The sequence below is a fragment of the Clytia hemisphaerica genome, unplaced genomic scaffold (genome assembly GCF_902728285.1).
Source record: "Clytia hemisphaerica strain Z4C2 unplaced genomic scaffold, Clytia hemisphaerica genome assembly, whole genome shotgun sequence".
Taxonomy (NCBI): domain Eukaryota; kingdom Metazoa; phylum Cnidaria; class Hydrozoa; order Leptothecata; family Clytiidae; genus Clytia; species Clytia hemisphaerica.
In genome coordinates this window covers 118,984-140,285 of record NW_027103993.1, presented here as the reverse complement: position 1 = coordinate 140,285, position 21,302 = coordinate 118,984, and the positions used below count along the sequence as shown (strand labels likewise).

At 35.7% G+C, this 21,302-nt stretch overlaps 3 protein-coding genes and 1 long non-coding RNA gene across 5 annotated transcripts; 1 reads left to right on the top strand and 3 right to left on the bottom strand.

Moving 5' to 3' along the window:
• Window positions 1-2,710: 2,710 nt before the first annotated feature.
• On the bottom strand, window positions 2,711-6,396 carry LOC136811191 (uncharacterized). Its single transcript, XR_010847207.1, has 3 exons — window positions 6,361-6,396; window positions 5,151-5,322; window positions 2,711-2,815 (listed from the first exon to the last, which is right to left on the bottom strand). It is a non-coding gene; the product is annotated as an uncharacterized lncRNA (long non-coding RNA).
• LOC136811190 (uncharacterized) lies at window positions 3,554-4,868 on the top strand. The gene is made up of 3 exons (XM_067067805.1): window positions 3,554-3,666; window positions 4,012-4,125; window positions 4,587-4,868. The coding sequence occupies exons 1-3, from the start codon at window positions 3,612-3,614 to the stop codon at window positions 4,808-4,810; spliced, it is 393 nt and encodes a 130-aa protein (XP_066923906.1). The 5' UTR covers window positions 3,554-3,611; the 3' UTR covers window positions 4,811-4,868.
• Window positions 6,397-10,222: 3,826 nt separating the features above from the next.
• Window positions 10,223-11,713, bottom strand: LOC136811171 (uncharacterized). 2 transcript variants are annotated; one of them, XM_067067791.1, is made up of 2 exons: window positions 11,277-11,713; window positions 10,223-10,961 (listed from the first exon to the last, which is right to left on the bottom strand). In XM_067067791.1, the coding sequence occupies exons 1-2, from the start codon at window positions 11,677-11,679 to the stop codon at window positions 10,282-10,284; spliced, it is 1,083 nt and encodes a 360-aa protein (XP_066923892.1). In that variant the 5' UTR covers window positions 11,680-11,713; the 3' UTR covers window positions 10,223-10,281. The 2 variants fall into 2 exon arrangements, with proteins under 2 accessions (XP_066923892.1, XP_066923893.1); XM_067067792.1 differs by having other exon boundaries at window positions 11,389-11,511.
• A 139-nt stretch (window positions 11,714-11,852) lies between these two features.
• LOC136811169 (E3 ubiquitin-protein ligase TRIM71-like) lies at window positions 11,853-19,522 on the bottom strand. Its single transcript, XM_067067786.1, has 10 exons — window positions 18,773-19,522; window positions 18,039-18,375; window positions 17,098-17,312; window positions 16,509-16,626; window positions 15,878-16,011; window positions 15,313-15,400; window positions 14,760-14,913; window positions 13,627-13,973; window positions 13,060-13,200; window positions 11,853-12,775 (listed from the first exon to the last, which is right to left on the bottom strand). The coding sequence occupies exons 1-10, from the start codon at window positions 19,234-19,236 to the stop codon at window positions 12,218-12,220; spliced, it is 2,556 nt and encodes an 851-aa protein (XP_066923887.1). The 5' UTR covers window positions 19,237-19,522; the 3' UTR covers window positions 11,853-12,217.
• Between the last annotated feature and the right edge of the window lie 1,780 nt (window positions 19,523-21,302).

Here is a 21,302-nt window from a genome sequence, read left to right as displayed (position 1 = left end):
AGAACATATTTTCTGTACGAAAATAACAGGACTATAATTAATCCTCTGGCACTCTTCAAAAGAGTTTTTTTGCCGTAAAAATGTTTTATAGTGTATTCAAAAGACAAACCGCAAGCAAAACCCCCAAAATTATAAGAGTAAATAAAGCTAATGGAGAAAATGTCATTTTCTAAGAAATCGAAAATGACCCCTCAAATCATCAAATACTCTTGAATTTCCGAATTTTTTCGGCTAAGGCCTAAAAGCACCCATATCAAAAGTTTTAAGTTCATATTTGAACTGCAACATCTAAAAAATTGAGATGACTTTTTGTATCTTTGCTTGGAGGGACTAAATCGAATCATTTACTACTCCTAACTTTAGACCAATATTGAAGTAAGCCTATTAATGCTAAACATCTCTATACTTCAAAAATGGAAGAACCAATCTTATCTTAAACTACTCTGCAAATGACGTCTTTCTAGCTTTAAAAGTTTCATGGCTATCTTACAATTAGTGATGGAGGTGAAAAATAACGATTTTGATACAGTCAAAAAAAAAACAAGTCCATAAAAAGTTATTTTGACTTTTACTTTTCTTGAGTTTATATGTATTGAGCAAGACTTTCAATTGCAATGCTATAAAATGTCACTTTCACAGATCCCACTTTTACAGTTCGTTCTTTAATGTAAGTATCTGCTTGGAGAGTTCTGAAAGTTTTTTGTGCTTTTGAAAAACATGCAAAGGGACTTCAACGGGATAAATCCGTTGCATGATCGTCTCGAGGTGGGATACGGGATATACAGGAATCAGTAAAAACAGTATTGGGACTCGGTAAGCCTCGGCACCAATACGTTTTTTTACTGACTCTGTATATCCCGTATCTCATCTCGAGAAGACCGTGTAACTGATATTATCCCGCATCAGTAAGATTCTCGTGATTTCATTGGTCAAAAGAAATCACGTGGAGGTGGGATATAAGCCGTATCCTGTCTCCCTCGCATTCGATCGAAGGTAGTTCTGAAAGCTTTTTTTCCTTTGGGAAAACATGCAAAGGGACTTCAACGGGATAAGACCGTGTAACTAAAAGTCTACGATACAAAAGCCGGCACTTCAATTGTGCCAAATGTGTTATAATCACATCAGCAATCACCTGGAAAAGATCCGAAAAGTAGCTTACATATTCGAAATGAAATAAAGAATCTGATTGGGTGTAGCGCTAAAAGTCGGCATCACAAGAAAGATAGACATAAACTGACAAACAAAAACACATAACGTCACAGACGCATAAACTAACTACATAAGAGATTTATCAACAACGATACGACATTGAACGATAGATTGAACAAAGTTTTTTGTTATATACAACAACCTAGAGTCCGGTCTACCAGCGACGGTAAAGCAATAGGACGTATCGTTGGAAAAGGATCGAACATCAAAGGTTTGAACATTTTCTAAATTATAGGTATTTGAACGTGTTTCCTGGGATCATACATACACATTTCATATCTTTGTGTAGAATAAAATATAGACGAGGTTCTGCCATTGCAATCCCCTAATTCTGGCAATAGATTTAAGATCCACCATTTGTGGTCGTTGAGACATCTTCATTACATTCATGCCGAAGAATGAACCCAATAGAATTGGATGAAAATCTAAAAAAACCTTTCATTAGTCTGAATATTGCCACTAAGATCACATAAACCAAAAGAATTAGTTTTTTCATTCTCATTCCCCCCGATCCTAAGGTTTTCAACATACGAAATTTACGAATCTTTGATAGTTACGGTAAGTAAAGGTAGGTCTTCACAGTATAAGCCATGGAACCTCTGCATGAGCTTGCTACTTTCGAACCAAAGCCAGCTACTGCTTTATAGGTCCTTGATTGAAATTTTCATAAACAAAAAATAATCTAAAAGAAATCATCACCCTTCTGTCAGCCAAAGACAACATTTATAAATAAGAAAGCATTTGAAAAACTAAAACAATCTTACAACAAGCGCCCTGGCACGCCATGATCTCCACAACAACAGTCTTTCATTTTTCCAAATACAATATGCCACATCATATGCAATATATTCCATTTCCAATGGTTTCTTGCTCAATATCACTCCGACAGGTCGAGAGCCAAATAAATTTTCATCGTGTAGATTACGATAATAAACAGTAGCAAATCTAAAAACAAAGAAAGTTGAAACTTTCAGGTTCATCTATTTTCACCTGGATAACCGTCAACGACTTTTAAGTGAAAACCTAGTCTTTTCCGTAATAGAGCACGGAAGATACAGTATGTCATGCCACTTTCTCTGAAGCTCTAAATCTTTAGTACACCCCCTTCTAACAGACCCACCAGGAAACCTTCCCCCTGGTAAAATTCAGAAAAGCAAATGCTCACTGCAAAATATTGTACCATTTTTTTCATCGGCACTGAATTTCTATGACTAGAAAACAATTGAATTAAAATCATCAACCAAAAAAAACATGGGAATATAAATCCTATCGAGTTTTGGTCCGTTATTTTTACCCCCACTAGCTCATAAAATCCTCAAGATTTAGAAGCACCGCGTGTGAAGAAGTAGTCATCAGCAACAATAATTGCGGGGCTTTCACTTGTGGTACGCAATATTGACCAGACTTTAAATCACAATCCGTTTATTTTACAACCAACTTCAGCTATTATCACTTTATTCAACTTTACGTCAACTTTTCAGAAAAGAATCCTTACCAAGGCTGGTTGATTCTCCAGTTTCTTTCTGAATGCATCAACATTCTTGACTTTCGTGTCTTTCGGCTGTTTAATCAATTGATGAACGCGATACTGGAAATTCTTCATGATCTGCAAAATAAAATAAAAAGGCTCCTTTCAATTATTTGATGACAAAAATTTGATAAAAAGAGGTCTAAAAATTTATTTAGAGGGTTGGATAGCACTGAAAAGTCTATCTATAATAAAATAGGGTTGTAAAATCAATACTCCTGAAAAAACAGTATTGTTACATGGGAAATTTCAAACGATGCACGAAGGAATTACTGTTTTGGAAATTGATTTTGCTACAGTGCACTGGGAAAGTCGAATACTTGAAGTAGTTACAAGCTCTTAGAAGGTGACCCGTTGACACGAAAAAGTGAAAAAACAGGGGCTTGAGCTCCAAAGAGTCATCTTCTCGGAGGCTGCCTGTAACATAGATATATTTAACTAGGAGGTCAAAAATTGTAGCCCCGTTGTTGCAGTATTCTAAAATGAGTGAAAATTAGTGTGCGAAATTTCGAAAGCAATCTATGAAAATGCATGGACTGTCAATTGTTTTCTGAAAATTACATCCATAAGGTCATTAGACGGAATATAATCAGACATTTAATTGGCTGTAAGTCATTATTCTCACGATACGAGCCGTAAATATGAATTATATATGAACCGCAGATTTATAAAGTGGGCTGGCGGCTGGCAAGCAGCTAGCTTACTCTAATTTTCATGAATTTTACACGAGTCCAGTTGTTTGAATGTCATTACTTTATGCTCAGTAATGGTATAAAAGCGCCATGAAAAGTAAGTGGAATCATTCAAAGCTGATAACACATTCAAAGAAGAAGTAAAGATAACTGAAGATAAAAATATCGTTAAAAAACAGAACATGACTATGATGAAGTTGGCTTTCTTGCTTGCTGCTGTCTTCATGGTTGTACAATGTAAGTGAAAAGATTTGCAGACCTAAACGTTTTTTACAATCTAAAATTTTTGAAAACTCAGGATGTTCTTAACTTCTTTAATTTCAATCCAAATAATGTTCTTTTTTTTCACCATTACGTGAGTATTTATTTTTGTCCATTTTCCTAAAAAGAATTGTTAAAAAGCCTGTTCTTTATTTGTTCATATATTTTTGTCACCGAAGCCTTATGTTCTTATATTTTTTTCTAAGAAAACGTGTATACAGTTCATTTTGTTTTGCTAAAATACCAATCTTCTTAAGGAAAAACGCTCACTGTAGACTTTATTAATAAATTCAATTTACTAAGGGATATCTCATTTTACAGGTGCACCAACAGTAGTAGACAAGGAAAATAACCTTTCCACTTCAGAAGATGTTTTTGACGCATTGGAAGATTCACCAATGAATGATGAACTCGATGAAGATGAACTCGATGAAGGTATACACACTTGACCTTCTCACAGACCCATTACATTAGGATCCCTTCCCATTGGAATACTGTAATTGGCCAAAATATCGGAAAACTATACTTGAGTTTTTGTCCTCACTGCAAATAATAAAATAAACGCTCACTGTAAAATATTATGCTATTTTTCCAACCCCCACTGAATTTTCTGACTTAAAAACAAGGGAATTTAAATCCCCAGCCATAAAAGATATGAGAATATGTTTTTTAGGCCAAGCTGCTCTATTTTTTTGCCGCTTCAAAAACAGCTTCTAGTCTTGTTCTCATTTTCCTGGTGGAATAGGCTTGTTACTCCTTTTATATTTTGACTCTTAAATTTGCTTATTAAACTACTTAACTAAAAGTTATCTACTTATCTAACTAAAACCTTATCCATTTCTCTTGTTCTCAATATTAACGAAAAGAGTACATCTTATACATTTTTTCTTATTAAGAAATCGAAGATCCTTCATACTACCGGAGAAAATGTCGATACGTTCGTAGATGCCGTTCGTCAAGGAAATGTTCGCGTGTACGTATTCCCGTCAAATACAGCGGAAGCAAAGGTTCTTACCAAAAGCCAAGATATGAATTACGTTGTAAACCTGTCCGACGTTGCCGACGTGTTCGCGTTTGCCGTAAAGTTAGAGTTCAAAAAATTTACGCTTACGGAAAATAGATGCCAAACACGTGTTATGAAATTCAACAAAATAGGTGCTGGAGATTTCTGCTTGATTTCTTTATTTAAATTTATATATTTCAACCTAAATTTTTTCATTGTATCCATTACATTTTTAATTTCTTTCAAAGAAGACAATGGCTTTATTTTAAAATAAATGACACTCATTCAAGAGGAGGTTTTTCGACGATATAATCGCGATATAATAAAATCTCGGTTTTTCACTATTTAAGTAGCAAGCAATACGAGACAGAGTGAAATTTTAGATCTTTCCAGGATTGGTATTTTTATAATAGCAAATTTCTAAATGAAAAAAATCAAAAAGAGGAATAATTCTTACCTTCCAGTGAATATTGGGTTCTTCCATTTTTTTGTCGGTGTTTCATACATCGGATTTCCGTGCACAGGCCCTCATGGATGACCCCGACCAATACTTTACTTGCATTTTTATGCATCTTTATCTCAAGTTCGTCCAAATTGTTTGTGAGCTGTTTGTATAGGTAATGATCGATCTGTCAATATGAAATGAGGAGAAACTGACTTTAGGTTCAATAAGGTTGGATTTTTCAATAAAAAGAGTTAACTACCACGCCCCTGTATCACAACCCCGGTGAAACTTTTTCCCACAGCGGGGATAAAAATTCTATTGTTCAAAGATTAGAAAAATCCAATGGGGATGGTTTTGGAGTATAAATTTTAAACATTGAATTTTGAATGGGGGATGACTATGATGAAATCAAAGTCAATTCCCCAAAAAGTTCGTCCCCGGTAGGAAAATACCCTAGAATTTCATACCCACTATGAAATTCTAGGGTATTTTCCTACCGGGGACGAACTTTTTGTCAAATTTTTCAGCGGGGCTGGGGTCCCAGCGGGTCTGCGACACAGGGATGTGCTACCCGGAGAAAATTATGTATCGGGTTTATCCTTTTCCTTTGGTATCAAGAGTTCTCTCAAAACTAAAGAATCTCTGGAAATAAATGTTTTCTGCTATAATTAAGCTTTTCTTATTTTCCAGTATTTTAAGCTTTCTCCTATTTTCCCTGCTTGTAAATTTAGAAATGGCCCAAATTTTTAGTCTCTCTTAATACACCTTTCCCGTAATTCGTAAAACTAATGCGCGCGCATTATTTTGATGCTCTCCACCGTTTAGGCTCTGGAGGTTAACAAACCTGTTTTTGCCTGCGTTTCCCTAGGGAACGTTGGCTTTTTTAGCTTTTCTTAAGTTCTGTCAAACAAATTCCCCTCAAATTTTAGTATGTTCAATCTATTCATGATATTATACTACCCTGAAAATCTTCTGCCAAAAGAAGATCGCTATCAAAAGTTAGAAGATGAAAACCCACTTTCCCTAACCCCTCGCAGGTAAAAACGCGTTCGTTTACCTCCCGAACAATTTTATACACAATAGTGGAGCGCACATTTTCCCGGGCCATTTCTGAGAAGTTTGAATTACGGGAAAGGTGTATTATTAGTCGGCCCTTAGTGATTAAATTTTGACGAGGCGACTAAAATTAGAGCCGACTAAGTTTTGGCCGATATAAAGCTACCTCATTCGAAACTCAATATCTTCTTGTGTTGTAACAGCAGGTAACAGTACTAAAATTGAAAATTATTACACCCTTGCTTCTAAAAACGACATCATTTGTTGATTGATTGTTAGTTTATTGATTTGAGCATCATTCTTTTAAATGTCCAACTTTTTTGGTAAAAAAGTTCTAATTTCATTCTGGTGGTCTCACTACTTTTGGTATGGCAATCCTTTCTTCTAGATTGCATTGACCAATTTATTTTTTCTGTTTTCTTTTAGTATTTTCATTCTAAAATGACAAAAGTATTTGAATACAGTGATGATAAATCAAAATGGAATATGTACTCATAGACTCTAGGACCTTGAATTTAAGAAGTACTTTAAGGTTTAAGAAGTATTCCAACATTGACAAGGAAGTTTTAAATCGATTAAAACAAAGTTCAGAGACTTTTTACACAAAATTTTGGCTGAAATTTTCAAAATTTAGTCCAAATTTCAAGAATTTATGGCCCTTTAAGAGAATCGATTTTTGATTTCCGTGGTTTTGGAACATTTACAGAGAGCCTGGAGATCCATGCTATGATTTCTTATTCTTTACAGAGACTGCTTTTTTTGATGATTTTTTTTACCGCTTTGAGGGACTTTCGAGGGTGTCCTGGAACCTATTTTGACTAAGTACCCCCGGGCTATTTTTACAGAACTTGCATATTCTCTTTCAAATATAGAAGTTAAATAAGTGACAAAGTAAAACCAAAAATTGTATCAAGAAATAAGACCCTTGCAAGACTTCCCACAGAAGCAGCCACCGACCTAAAATTTGCAAATATCTGTTCTGATTTGCCAGCTGGAAGGATTTCCACGAAATTAAGAACAGTTCCTCGTTTTCCAGGCGAGAAATTTTTACTTCAGAACAGTTATATTTTTCCAGCTAGGAGGTAAAAATACTTTCAGAACAGATACGAAATTACCAGGCGATTGATTTTACGCGAGTTAACTGTTCTTATCTACCAGGGCTGACAAAATCTTATAAGAACAGATCGCTAAATTCCAGGAAACTTAATTTCCAGCTAACAGATCGACAATTTCCAGATGTTTTGTAGAACAGATGGAGAATTTTCAGCTGCAACTCCAGGCAACCACATTCAGGACTTTTTTTAAAATCCCTCAGAACAGATAGGAAATTCTTAGACACATTATTTATAAATATAAGATATCAGACTATTTTTTCATAAGAACAGATCATATTTTTCCAGCTGGTCCCAATCTTCAGTAGAACAGATCATATTTTTCCAGCTGGACCCAATCTTCAGTAGAACAGACAATATTTTTCCAGCTGGTCCCAATCTTCAGTAGAACAGACCACTTTTTTCCAGTAGACTTTTTTCTTTAGTTCGGTAAGAACAGACCGTCATATCCAGCTGGAACGTGCCTTCAGAACAGATATTTTGAAGTCCTCCTTCGGTGGATGCTTTCGTTCCCATTTTTGCATGTGTTCCAGTAAAATGACTCTCCGAAAAGAGAAACCTTTATTGAAATAGATATTCAAGATTTCGAACGCCAAAAACATTCGAAATTCGAACGTCAAAAACATTCGAATCAGGCATTCGCGACGTTCCGTATCAGGAAAAGGTTCGAATCGACGTTTTTGAGAGTTAAACCCGGAATTCATGATATGCAACACTGGAGAGTCTTCTTTTAAAAGTTCCCAGAAGACTCTCCAGTGTTGCATACCCGGGGGGGGGGGTACTAGTGCAAAATGGGTTACGGGGATGCTCCGCTGGTCAGGGTACCTTTTTTAACCTCCACAAGTCCCAGGTAGGGTCGCAAAAACACCAAAATAGAAAAATCAGTCCCTCGTAGGGTGCCTATTTTTGGAAAATTTGGGGAAAAAGTAGAAAATTTTGGAATTTCAGTCCCATTCAGGGTCCCTTTTTTCGCAAATTTCGAGTCCCACTTAGGGTCCATTTTTCGAACCTCAGCGGAGCACCCCCGTCTGTCGACAAGGGTAGTACCCCCCCCCCCCGGGGTTGCATATCATGAATAAGTAAGAAAATAGGTGAGCGATGATACTTTCACTTTACGACCACGCGATCAATAGGCTTGAAGGCTTTAAATGTTTTTCCGACTGAAATGTCGCTGTGACAATCTAGGACATTAGTATATGTTACAATATGTTATAATCCTTTAAAAAATAACGTAAATAACTCGAAAACTTTAAATTCTCGTTTAAATTAAGGCACGTAAAATCTCAAGTTAATTTATCAATTACCGTCATTCTTCTAATTTAATCCTCCGGAAAAAATAATTATTTTGAAGGGGTCGTACTAATAATAAGAGGAAATAAAATACCTTGGAAATTGACGTTGATTGTCGTACTAATAATTAGAGTAAAAGAGATATCAAATCGTATTAAATTCGTAAATTAGGGGTTGAAAAATTAAAAACACACATTTTGGTACTTTTTATTTATATTTTCTTTCTTTTTCAAACTCTTATTTTGACCAACTTTTCTCTTTTCTTCAAAAGTTTACAGTTCCTTGAGAACTTTCTCTCTCATTTGACTGTAAAGTTTTGCATTGACCGTTTTGAAAATGAAATCAGCTGGTATCTCCATACCTCCTTGTGGAAGATCGAACGAGAATCTTCGCTCTCCTGTTACCTTTATCGATAACGTGACTTCGTATTTATTTTTTCATGTTTTTTTAAAAAAGAAAGTGTCTTTGAAACAAAAAAAATTCGTTTATTTTTACTATTCGTACTATAATTAGAGGAAAATTTGACCTTTATCGTACTAAATTAGAGGAAAATCAGAAATTCGAAAAGTTATAGGCAAAAAAAAAAACCGAGTTAGCTTTTTCACATCTACGTAAAATTTTACTTAAGACCTTCAGAAATGGGGAATTTCCCTAAGCTTACGTAGCGTTTTAAGGCCTTACGTTCAAAACATTTTGAACGGAAGGAAAAGTCACTTAAGACCCTTTTACAGGACAAAAACTGTACGTAAGGGCGGCGGGGAAATTCCCAAAAGAAGTTTTTCGTAAGGTCTAAAGTAAGATTTTACGTACATGTGAAAAAAGAGGGTCTTACGTGACTATTTTCCTTCCGTTCAAAACTTTTTGAACGTAAGTAAACTCTACATAAGGCCTTAAAACACTACGTAAGCTTAGGAAAACCCTCCACCCTTCAAGTCTTAAGTAAAATTTTACGTAAAATCTTAACTCGAGTTTTTTCGACCCGGAATTCCCAAGTTGCGAAAAAACGAGTTATTTACAGTTTTTCACTTTTACATTCCTTTAAATCGGTTTATTTTGCTTTCTTTAGCTTCCCAGTCATTTATCGTTTTTAACTCAGGAAATTTCGCGCGAAAAAATAGAGGCATGAATAAAACCCGAGTTAAGAAACACCAAATAACTCGGAGAAAGATAACTCGGGAATTCCAGGTCGCGTCCACATAAAAGCAGCATAAAGTAAAGTCTGCCTCAAAAGTATGTGGACACTTAGTTAGTTTTTGACATTTTTCAAGCAGCCATTCGTGCTATGTTAGAAAGTTATACACCGTCTAAGGGTTTAAGGTTTTTTAAAAATTTTTTCTAGACATGAAATTTTCTTAGAATATTTGAACCTTGTTGATTTCATCTGTGTTCAGATTTGTCATATCTTTTTAAATAAATAAAAAGTTACAGCACTTTGAAGTTGGTCACTTTTGCCCGTTTTAGGCCTACTTCCAAGGGCTGTAACATTTCATCCAAGAATTCAACTTTTCAAAAAAAATTTATTCTTTAGATTTTTCAACTTAAAAATATCTTTCCAACGGTCCTATGAATTTCTAACATAGCACGAATGGATGCTGAGAAAAGGTAAAAAAACCCAAAGTGTCCACATACTGAGACACATACTCTAGAAAAACATTGTAATAATATGTAAAACCTAAAAAGTATTTCTAATAAATCATATCCTGTCCATATTCTTCACGACCAATAAATTTCGCTTTACTTATGCTCCACTCTGGTTTATCTTTACAACGTTTAGGCATATACCGAACATGCGGCCAAAATGCATTCAAATCAAAAGTTCGATTCTTCTGGCAAAAACTGGTAAATTCCGGTATATGAGGAATGAAATATCTCCGTTTAGGTTCTTTATAATCACTGTGTAGAATCCAATATTTCAACATTTGTAATTGATACGAACCATGCATCGCTAAGTAAACATTACAAAAACCATTGAACATATACTGGTGCTCATTGTACGCTGTTGCTTGATGTACAATTCTGTTATTATCAGGAAACCAGTTGATATCTAACTTCGATTCTTTAATCCAAAGGGCCACAGCTTGATCACCAAATGGATGACACGGTAACGTTGTATCAAGCTTTGATAAAGCTTCGTCAATTATATCACGTGATAATAACATCCAACCTTCATCTACTCTAATAACGTTATCTGTACAATGTGTGTAGCCCCAATATAATCCGCTCTTCGGTCGATAAGGAAGTTCATACAATAAACGCTCCATACAAATGAAATAGTCATCATCAACACGTAAGAAATATTGAAAATCGTAATTCTCGGTATACCATTGTAACATCCAAACCAAACGTTCGGCAAATCTATGCCCACCTAATTAATAAAAAATAGAAAACAAAAAAATGATGTCATGATCGAAAGATTTACTACTAAGTGTAGACTTTCTATGACAAAGACAATTAAACCGATTAGGGATACAGTTGACGCTCTCTAATTCGACGTTCTCTAATTCGATAGGCCCCCCTATTCGACGAAAATCCAATTCCCCTTGAAGATTGAATTAAAGAGCGTCAACTGTATAATTTTCTGTAAAAACATCATAAAATTCCAGATATCATAGTATTGTTACAATTTCAGTGTACTATCGTGCACCATACAGAAAGACACGACACTAGTATATTACTATACCTTTTATTGGCATGAATAGCATATCGTTATATTGACGATTTTCTTCTTGAATTTTATCAACATCTGTTTGATTCAATCCGTCAAAGGAATCGGTGAAAAAATTACACCGTACCAATTTTGTTTTCCGTTGGCATTCTTTAAACCACGTCATTCGTATAACGTCGCGACGGTTTTTTAACGACAAATGATTCAAAACACCGACAGCTAAAAGTATTTGACGTGATTCGTGACGTTTCTCGTTTATTTTGAAGTAGGTTTGATTTCCTTTGACCGTGTAAAACTCAGTTGATTTGAACTGTTTGAAATTTTCTAAGGAATTCCATATCCTGACGTTTATTGTAAAAATCGCACAAAGTAATACCAACAAAAATGATACAATCAAAAACTGAACATATTTATTCATTTTAAAATTTTATAAACGCTATAATATGTGTACATGAAGCTTCTGTAAAGTTAAAAGTCCATTAATAAATGAAACATAAAAACTGACTTGTGAAAATTACAATTTATCAAAGTTGCTAGGCATTAAAAATGAAGAACAATTTATATCACATATACACTTTGAAAACACGTGTTCAGAGGGCGTAAACCGCCCTATATAAGTCTATTCTTTAAACAAAAAATCATACCATTTTGTAATAAAAAAAAGAATACTTTCGAATTTTCCATTTTTGAGAACATAAACAACAACAGTTTAAAAAACAATAAAATAAAAAGGTGACAGGACAATTGGCCTCCAGGATAATTATCCCTCAGACCATTTGCCCCTAGGACAATTACCCATAGATAATTACCCCCACACAATTACCCCCTACGTTGAAAAGGAACTGGACAATGAAGTCAGCTAAGAGAGCCTGAGTGCCAAATTATAAATGCCAATAATACCACCCACCAACCAATCGTTACTGTAGTTGAAAGCAGTAACGATAAAGAATTTACATTTAGAAAAGATATATTTTATGATTTCCACGATCAGCTACAAATATATTACCAGAGGTTGTAACGCAAAGACTTGTGGGTTTACTAAACACTCCTTCACCGATCTTCTTTACGAAAACACCCATTTTATCAAAGAGCTGAACATCCAGATTCTTGAAATCGGCTACTACAAGATTATCCTCAGTATCGGTGCAAAGGCCAGCTGGGCATTGAAATTGACCAGCATTGGATCCTTTCTTACCAAGGATACCAAGATGCTGTCCATTCTCATCGAATCTTTGAACGCGACCATTATTAGAATCCGAGACAATAATATGGTTGCCATTGGTAATAGTCACGTGACGTGGGGAATCGAATTTTCCCTCTGAGTTACCATAGGAACCAATATTAAACAAAAATTTCCCGTCAACAGTGAGAACTTGAAGGCGATGGTTATCTCTGTCAGCTACTATTAAACGATTTTGTAGATCGATAGCGATATCACAAGGACCTTTGAACAGACCATCCATGTTACCTCGACCTCCTATCTTTCGAACGAATCTGCCTTCTGGTGTAAATACCTACAATAAAATAAAAATAGTAGTGAAACGAGGTCTTTTACAAGGGTTACTTTTACTTAATGGTGGTGTTATGTAGTGTCCACCACCGCGGCCAGCTTGTATGCTCCAAAGTGCTTAAACGAAGAATGAAGGAGATTTTCTAATGAAGAAAATATACTTCGTAAATGATATGCAAAAAGGTGTGTTTCTCCTGAGAGTATTATCCACGAGCGTTTAGTTAGCAAATACATGGAATAGTGAAAAATCGCTAATAAATGAATTAATATTAAAATTTACACACTGACCTGTATCCGATGATTTCCATGATCAGCCACAAAAATATCGTCATTCTTATCGACGCAGATTCCCGTCGGATACCAAATTTCTCCGTCATTTTTGCCACGTGATCCAAACTGACGTAATAATTTTCCATTTTGATCAAAAATCTAAATCAAAAGTAAATATGGTAAAAACAAGATCTTCTTTGGGGTAATTTAACATCACAAGACAGATAAACGTAAAGCCCCCCCCCCGGCTTTGAAAAAGAACTTATTAAGATATATTGTTGAATAACTACTAATCTTAATGTTTTTGGTAAAATTTGCCAACCTGAAGTTATCATGCCCTTCAAATAAAGTATACAGTTAATCCTTGCTTATTCGAGCTGGAGCTGTCCGATTTGTTCAAATTACAGAAAACAGAAAAATTCGGATTATAGAAAGGATTTTTCGAGGGTTTCCCTTTGGTGGGGCCTGAGAATTTGTTCGAATTATAGAAAGATTCGAATAATAGAAGTTCGAATTAGCGAGAGTACATTGTATGTCGTGTAAAGTTTATGTAATCTTATGTAAAAGCGAAATACTTTACCCTACCTGTATCTTATGATTGTTATGGTCAGTAACAATCACCTGATCACGACTATTACAACAAATACCCCATGGTTCATACGCTTCATTGATTTTCCCATTCGATTCAACACCGTTAGATCCAAACCACGTCAGAACAGGACCAATCCTAAGCGAATCAATACCAGTTGAAACGCTTATGGTGAAAGGAGAACCATGAATAGGTCGTCCGCGTAACGTGACTTGAAGGAAATGATCTGTTTTGGCGTTGACTTTGTATTTGATTGTATAGCTACCATTTTGGTTATCAATGACGTCAACAGGAATTCGCTCTCCTTCCGTGTTTATCATGGCCGCTGAAACATCGTCACCTCCTATAAATTATTTACATAAAAAAATTAAACTATTAACCGAAGGTCGAATAACCTCAAATCTCTGAAGTCATTGCATTAATGCCCTTATCAATATCTAGACATTTTGTAATCACCGGTCCGACGTAGACTGCTGGCATCTAACGGATTCGTGCTCCTTATACTACTTGCGGTTTCGTAGAGGTTTGCGATTCAGTGACTACATCCGACGCTTATCATTTCGAACCCGATTCCTACGACATTAGGTAATAGACCTTTTCATAAATTACGTCACGAGCAACTCTTGATGCCTCGTTTCCAAAATATTTGCTATGGTGATTGATTCCCAGAGGAGTTCATAAGAAGTTTACTCTATTTCTAAAAGTAACACTTGAAGCCTCAAGAGATTTAATAACCTTGGTAATGGTTTCAAAACGAGACAATTGTTGCACTAAAAATAATTTATGAGAAGTCCTGTTAATACATGTACAATGGAGTTTCTCTAACTCGACCCTTTATAACTCGAATGTCTCCTTAACTCGAACAAATTTTATGGTCCCTTCAGTTAACAATGCCTTATAAACCTTATTCTCCAAATTGAAATTTCCTTAACTAGAACAAAATTGTGTTTTCGACACAACAAATTCGTGCGTGTTCGAGGCATGAATATCCCACTGTATGACAAAGACCAGTTTGACAGTGGAAGCATGCGAGGATTGTTAGATTAAAGAGAAAACTTAAACTGTCGAATAAAAACAGAATCCTTACTACGAAATTTGTCTTGCTTATTATGTATCCTAGTTGACTTACCGTTAGTTATCCTTTCTGATTTGCGATTATTCAAAACTACTTGAAAAGATGACAAGTATCCTGTCTTGATTAGTATTTCATTACGTTCCGATGCAAAGCAGAAAGGTGCAAAAGCTTGACTTGTTGTTAAAATACCAAAATCTCGTGTCCCAGTCTAAAAATGAATGAAATGTAGAAAATTTGACGTTAAAATTAAAAGGAGTCTTACTCAAAAGTTGACGTTCAAACTTTTCAGCAGTTCATTTCTTCCTATAGAATATTTCGATAAAAAAACGGTTAGTCTAGTTTATTAAAATTCGTGTTGTTTAACTTTTTTTCGCGAATTTTGTTCGTTTTCGCGGAAATTAGCCAGTGCTCGAGAAAAAATTTAATACAAAATAGTACTTGATGCCTTTCTACTTTGTCCTTAGGAAAAGGATCCAGGGAGAGAAAGGACCCGAAAACTCCTCCTTTGATAGCTATCTACCCGAAGGTAGGGGAGGGCACCCCCTCCTACCTTCGGGTAGATAGCTATCAAAGAAGAAGTTTTCGGGTCCTAAACGTTCTTATTTACCATGAGATTCTGATTGTTTTGGTTAAAACAAAGAACATCATTTTCTTCTGGAACAAGTTGCATCTTGTGCTCACTTAGTGCATGTAACCTTCAATGAAAAAACAAAATATTTTTAACGGGATAAGCAATTAGATAGGGGAAGTACAGAAATTCCAGATTCTAAGCATGTGATCAATATTTTTGACTGATGATAGATTGGGCCAAGACTCGTCCACCTTTTATAGCCAACACTTTCCCCGCATCACCCACCCCCCTGTCTGGAAAAATCTGACTTCAGTTATTATGATTAAATGATTTGTCAAATTTGATGTCGTGACTACGGGCTGTTCCGGAAAGATAAGATAAGATTTTGGGGTATTTTTCAAGAAAAATCAGGGGGCCAATGAGACTTTGTGATAAAATACAAATGATCTCTTAAACCAAGGAGAAATCTGTTCCGTCGTGAAGCGTACAGTCTAAATAGCCGAAACACCACCTATTTTTCACACTGGAGACGGTTATTCTTTTTAGAAGGAAGGGCGTCCCAGCACTTGTGCTAAGGGGTTATCTATGTAGAAACAATCACCTTGACAACATGAAATATTTAACATCCATAAATTCAGCCTCGTTACCATACAAAACGATATTATCGACGAATTCACAGCTGCTAACCACGTTATCAAGATCAAAGTGCAAACGTTTGAACTGCTCTTGAAGAACCTAAGGTAGATAACAAAACAGAAAACATTTAGAAGTTATGTTAGAAGTTATGGATTTTTTTTCTAACTAGAATTTTGCTTTTACTCGAAAGATTTTAGTTTCTAAAGCTCTAAATTGTATTTTCTCTTTTAAGGCACTAATATTGACACCCCCTTCTCACAGACCCACTGGGACCTCTCTCCACTGGAAACTCTAATTTTTGCCCCCACTTAAAATAACCAGATAAGCAAATCCTTACTGTGAAATATTGTGCTATTTTGCTATCCCAAATCCCCATCGAGTTTTGGTCTGTTATTTTTACCCCTGGTGGCTGAAAAATCCTACCAAGTCTGTGAGAAGAGGGTGTGTATATTGCAAGTTTTCCAAAGCCGTCACCGGAGTTTTCGCACTTACATGATCGAGATTATCTTTTTACCCTTTTAGTAGAGTAAAGCACAGTTAGATTTAGTAATAAAAAAACGTGCAACATAATGAAAAACTGTGCAAAATCATCTTACATTGTCTTTTGCAGACGTCATATCTTGTGCTTGTTGTAAAAGATATTTTCGTTTTTCTTCTAAAAGTTGAATATGTGAGTCAACTGATTGGTTGATTGATTCTTCAATCTTCTCCTTCCTTTGAATAAAAAAAGGTTTTGGAGTTAAAGTTAAACCGTTTTCCTTTTTGGCTGTAGTAAGACCTGAAAACCTCGCATTCTGCAATTGAATTATTTGAAATACCTGCTAACAAGTTAAATCGACTTTTATGTGGGAGCCCACTTTCTACAAAATTCATCCAAAATCTTTCGAATTTTAAAACTTTATTCAAAATTATGAGAATATAGAACCATGTAAAAGAGTCGACTTTTGATATTTCGTAATGTCAGAACCCTGTCTCTGTCACTTAGGGGGGGGGGGGAGAGAAAAAAGGAACCCTTATATGGCTTGCAAACACCCGACACATTTCCTATGTATCCCTCAGGTTATGATGGTGCACAATCTTACAAACATTTTTAGGCTTAAAACTCAAAAAGTTAAGAACATTTGAAGGCTTCAAAATCTTTGGTTATTCTTATAAAAAAACGTGTATTTACTATCGTAATTTTACCTTTGTTGAAGATTGTTTTCCACTTGTAAAATCGAATCCAAAGCATTCTTCAAGATGGGCACTTTTTGTTTGGTGTTGCCAAGCAACTGGAGTAATTGTTTACCATGACTTTTAACTGCTTCCTTGAGGTCCAAATAATTGTGTTCGCGATGTTCAAAGATGGCGCAATCTCTACAGATAGCTGAATCACAACTTTCACAAAAATACTTCAGAATCTATAGATAAACAAAGGAAAAAAGTTACATGTTTTTTAAAATGCAGCTCAAAAATTAATTCAGCCTGTAGATACTGTAATTGTTCAGGCTCTATATTCATATTTTTTATGAGAGCTTTGATATTGTTCTTATTTTGGTTGGGATAATTTTTCTTATAAAAATAAGAACAGGATAAAACCAATTTGAGGCTCAATGTTCTTAAAGCCAAGATCAGCTGAGCCCTAACTAAATTAATATTGGTTCTTATAAAAAAGAAAGAACTGTTAAGTAGGCAGGCACAACATCGAGTAGACGTTTTCAAACATAAGTGTGAAATTAATTCTTTCATAGGTCAGATGGTAGAAGATAAAGATAATAATGAAGTGAAAACTAAAGAAAAGATTTTTCAGAAAAATATATAACTGCGAAAGTTGATTCCAAAAAATTTAGTAGGGTTTAGAGAGAAATTATGAAACTTGAGAAGTATGTGCGCGAAAATGGTGAGTTTCAATTTTTTAACTACGGTCTCCAAAACTCGAACCTCTACTACTCGAATGTCTCCTTAACTCGAACAGGTTTTTCTTGTGCCTTCAGTTAACAATGCCTGATAAACCCTACTCTATAACTCGAAATTTCCTTAACTCGAACAGATTTACGTTCCCGTTGCGTGTTCGAGTTTTGGAGACTCCACTGTATAAAGTGACATATTCGAAAGTCCCATTCGGTGCATAATTAGAAGATACTTACTTCCCGATCGTGTATTTTACAGAACGATGGACATCTAATAGATTCATCAACAGTATTGTTCTGCAATTCTTCAAAACTAACAATCCGATGAGACTTCGTTTGACGGATGCGTTCGTGCGCTGTTACGCAATTCTCACATAAATTTTCCACACAGTCTAAACAGCGAGCTGAGGCTAGTTCACGATCTTCACAATTGGTACAGTTATGAGGGCTTTCTATGGCTAATATGTTGAGCATGTTGGTAGCGAATGAATTGAGTGGGAAAGCTTCAGCACCTTTGGTAGGGATAGGAATAACAAGACGACAAACTGGACAGTTGAAACTTCTCTCCACTTCACTAAAAGATGAAAAGTACATTTAGATATTTCCTGGGATAGAGAATAGTTTTGATGACGCTGAATAAGCCCAATGAGGCGCTTAATCAAATCATCAAACAGTCTTTTAGTAGCCATGAATCTTTCAGAGATTGAGAGCTTACACATTATTTAACATTAAGTTAAGAATATTTCAAGGCTTTATGTATGGACTCTTAACACTCAATTTTCTTAGGAAATTGCACAAAAATTCTCACAAAACGGTGAAATTAAGAACATCTTAAGGACTCAAAAAAGTTAAGAATATCCAAAGGCTTCAGAAATTTTGCAGTAGATTTTTTACAAGTAGCAAAAGAATTTTACTTTATGAAACTCTAAGTCAGAAGTAGCGAAATAAAAAAAGAAGAAAATCAATCTTACTTGATGGTGTCTTCCAAGCAAGCATGGCAGAAAGAATGAAGACATGGTAACACTTTGGGATTCTTGTAATTCAGTTTACAAATCGGACATTGAAGGTCATACACGTCTCTTGCTTCTTTAATGGTGATCAAGCTCCGCCCAAGGCTGGAGGGTGGTGCTGAGGGCGGCCCAGGTGATGGTGCTCCACTAACACTTTCAGTTTCACTAATAGTTGAGTGACTTGCGGACAGTTCAAAAGAATCTTCTTGGTTTTTACCAGCAAAAGGATTCGAGCTTGCAAATTCGTCAATTTTTGGTGACGCTTTGTTAGAGACGTCAATCTTTGGGAATGTAAAACGAGCTGTTGGATTGTTTGGCATGTTCTTGATAGCCTCATTGTGCAAGTTGTTAGAGTCTTCATCAAAAGATGAATGTTGTATTTGGTCTGATGATGTGATAGGCTGAATGTCTTTCATCAAATCCATTGTGCTCTACACGTGAACAGAGCTTATTTCGTACACGACGGATTTCGAGTGGTTTCCTCGTAGAAAACAGCTTGAATTTAAACTCTTCAGTGAATTCCAATGGATATTTTAAAGACAATGTCTAATCGCATCCAAAATAAAAATCTTGCTTGATAAAATCGAATGTGGACGTAGTGATGAAATCAGCACCAGTTATCCATTGCCAAAAATGGAAGTCTTGGAATGTTGCTATTGCTTTTGTAATTACGGCATCCAAAAACTTCGTGATGAAAAATATTTTTCTATTGGAGAATTGCACTCCACCAATCTTCATAAAACGCATCATGTGATATAAATAAAGCATTCTGATTGGACGAGGATCTAAATTAAAATTAAAAGAGAAGAATTTGATAATTGTGAATAAGTATTCATTGATTAAACTCAGTCGCAAATGGCATTTTGTGTTTTGTTTGAAACGCTGTAAACTAAAAATTTGAAACACGTTTTGCGTTTTGTTTGTTTGTGGTTTATTAAAATTATACTATGAGCATGATTCAAAAAACAATATTGTAAAATCTCTGATTTATTTCTTAAGTTGAAAGCTGCTCGTATCTAATCGTACACCTTTTCGACCATAGCCACCAATTGCCAATCGGGCATTTTTTTGTCCCCTTTATCCCACTAAAACCGCCCCAGTACTTTTTTCGCAGCTCCTATAGACAATAGAAAAATGTGTCAAAGAATGATTGGATCGAGTTTAGGGGGATAATTAATTAATTAAGTGGCACGCGCCAGACCGTATTCTTTAATCTGAAACTGAATGGAGAAAAAAGTGCTGGAAGGAACGGCCACGTGACCGAAGATTCTTGCCTTCAAAAACTTCCCACATCCTAGGATTCTGGTAGTGTGTGTTTTAAGTGTGCTCCTTATAGACTACAGACTACCTGCAGTTCTGCCAAGGTCTGAGATTTAGACCTGACATTCCCAGTAAAAGTTTGCAAGTCAAATTTTTTTCTTTATTAGATTTATTTATTTACAGAAATATATTTCCCAGGTCTATCGACCTCTATGAAATAATCATGCTTAACATTTTACAATTTATGGAGATCTTTTCCCATTCTGTGAGCAATTTTTCTTTGAAGTTGGCGACAGATTTTGCAGCTACAACATCAACTCCAAGACCATTCCATATGCCAATACTTCTGTAGAACAACGAATTTGTTTGATACCCTCTACTGACACCATCATTTGCAAAGTTTCTTTGTAGTTCGTAATCGTGTTGACGTTTCGGGCGTTCGCGAAGGACAAACTTTTGACAGGCCGATGATTTATCATAAAGGTGAAGATGTTTATATACTTCAACCATATCGCCAATTTTACGTCTGATCTTCAGTGTCGGAAGGTTAATCTTACGGAGACGGTATTCGTATGATTTGTTCTTGTACCCACTAACCAGTCTCGTGGCCCTTCGCTGAACACTCTCGATGGCATCGATGTGTTTTGATGAGTCGTGGAGACCAAACGGCTTTAGCGTACTCAAGATAGGTCGGACGAACGCTATAAAAAGAGTACGGAGCATTTCTGGTGAAAAAAAGTCAAAACTTCTGCTGATCAGACCAACGATTGAGTTAGCTTTCTTGACTTTACCAAAGATGCGTTCTTCAAAATTCAGTTTTTCGACGATAATCACTCCAAGATCTTTTTCTTGATCCACGTGCTCCAGGATTAACCCTATTCTATGTTGTATGGACGGGCATGTTTGATGTTCCAAAATTTTCCCAGTGTTAGCACGTGGCATTTATCTGGGTGGAATCTGAGTAGCCAGTCCTTTGACAATCTTTCCATTGCGTCGATATCATGTTGCAAGCGAATGGCATCTTCAGCACTATATATCTCCTCGACAAGCTTAGAATTGTCTGAAAAGAGGTACATCAGAGCTTGTAGCCTCGGGTAGATCGTTTATACCGGGTGCGCCACAAAAAGGTTTCTCTCTTTAAAACTAATTTTCCCGAAATCTAAAAATTTTAAAAGAACCATTCCTATTCCATTGGAAAGAAGAAATATAAACTTAAATTTTGATGGGTCAT

Bases quoted from the DNA above. Each gene is read 5' to 3' on its own strand.
- LOC136811169 (XM_067067786.1), bottom strand. From the start codon at position 19,236: ATGGATTTGATGAAAGACATTCAGCCTATCACATCATCAGACCAAATA. The intron at 17,313-18,038 runs GTAAGTATCTTC...GTTTATCTATAG, and splicing joins GTAAAATACACGATCGGGAA to ATTCTGAAGTATTTTTGTGA. The intron at 15,401-15,877 runs GTGATTGTTTCT...TTTTCATTGAAG, and splicing joins AAATATTTCATGTTGTCAAG to GTTACATGCACTAAGTGAGC.
- LOC136811171 (XM_067067791.1), bottom strand. From the start codon at position 11,679: ATGAATAAATATGTTCAGTTTTTGATTGTATCATTTTTGTTGGTATTA. The intron at 10,962-11,276 runs GTATAGTAATAT...TTTATTAATTAG, and splicing joins GCTATTCATGCCAATAAAAG to GTGGGCATAGATTTGCCGAA.
- LOC136811190 (XM_067067805.1), top strand. From the start codon at position 3,612: ATGACTATGATGAAGTTGGCTTTCTTGCTTGCTGCTGTCTTCATGGTT. The intron at 3,667-4,011 runs GTAAGTGAAAAG...CTCATTTTACAG, and splicing joins TGTCTTCATGGTTGTACAAT to GTGCACCAACAGTAGTAGAC. The intron at 4,126-4,586 runs GTATACACACTT...TTTCTTATTAAG, and splicing joins TGAAGATGAACTCGATGAAG to AAATCGAAGATCCTTCATAC.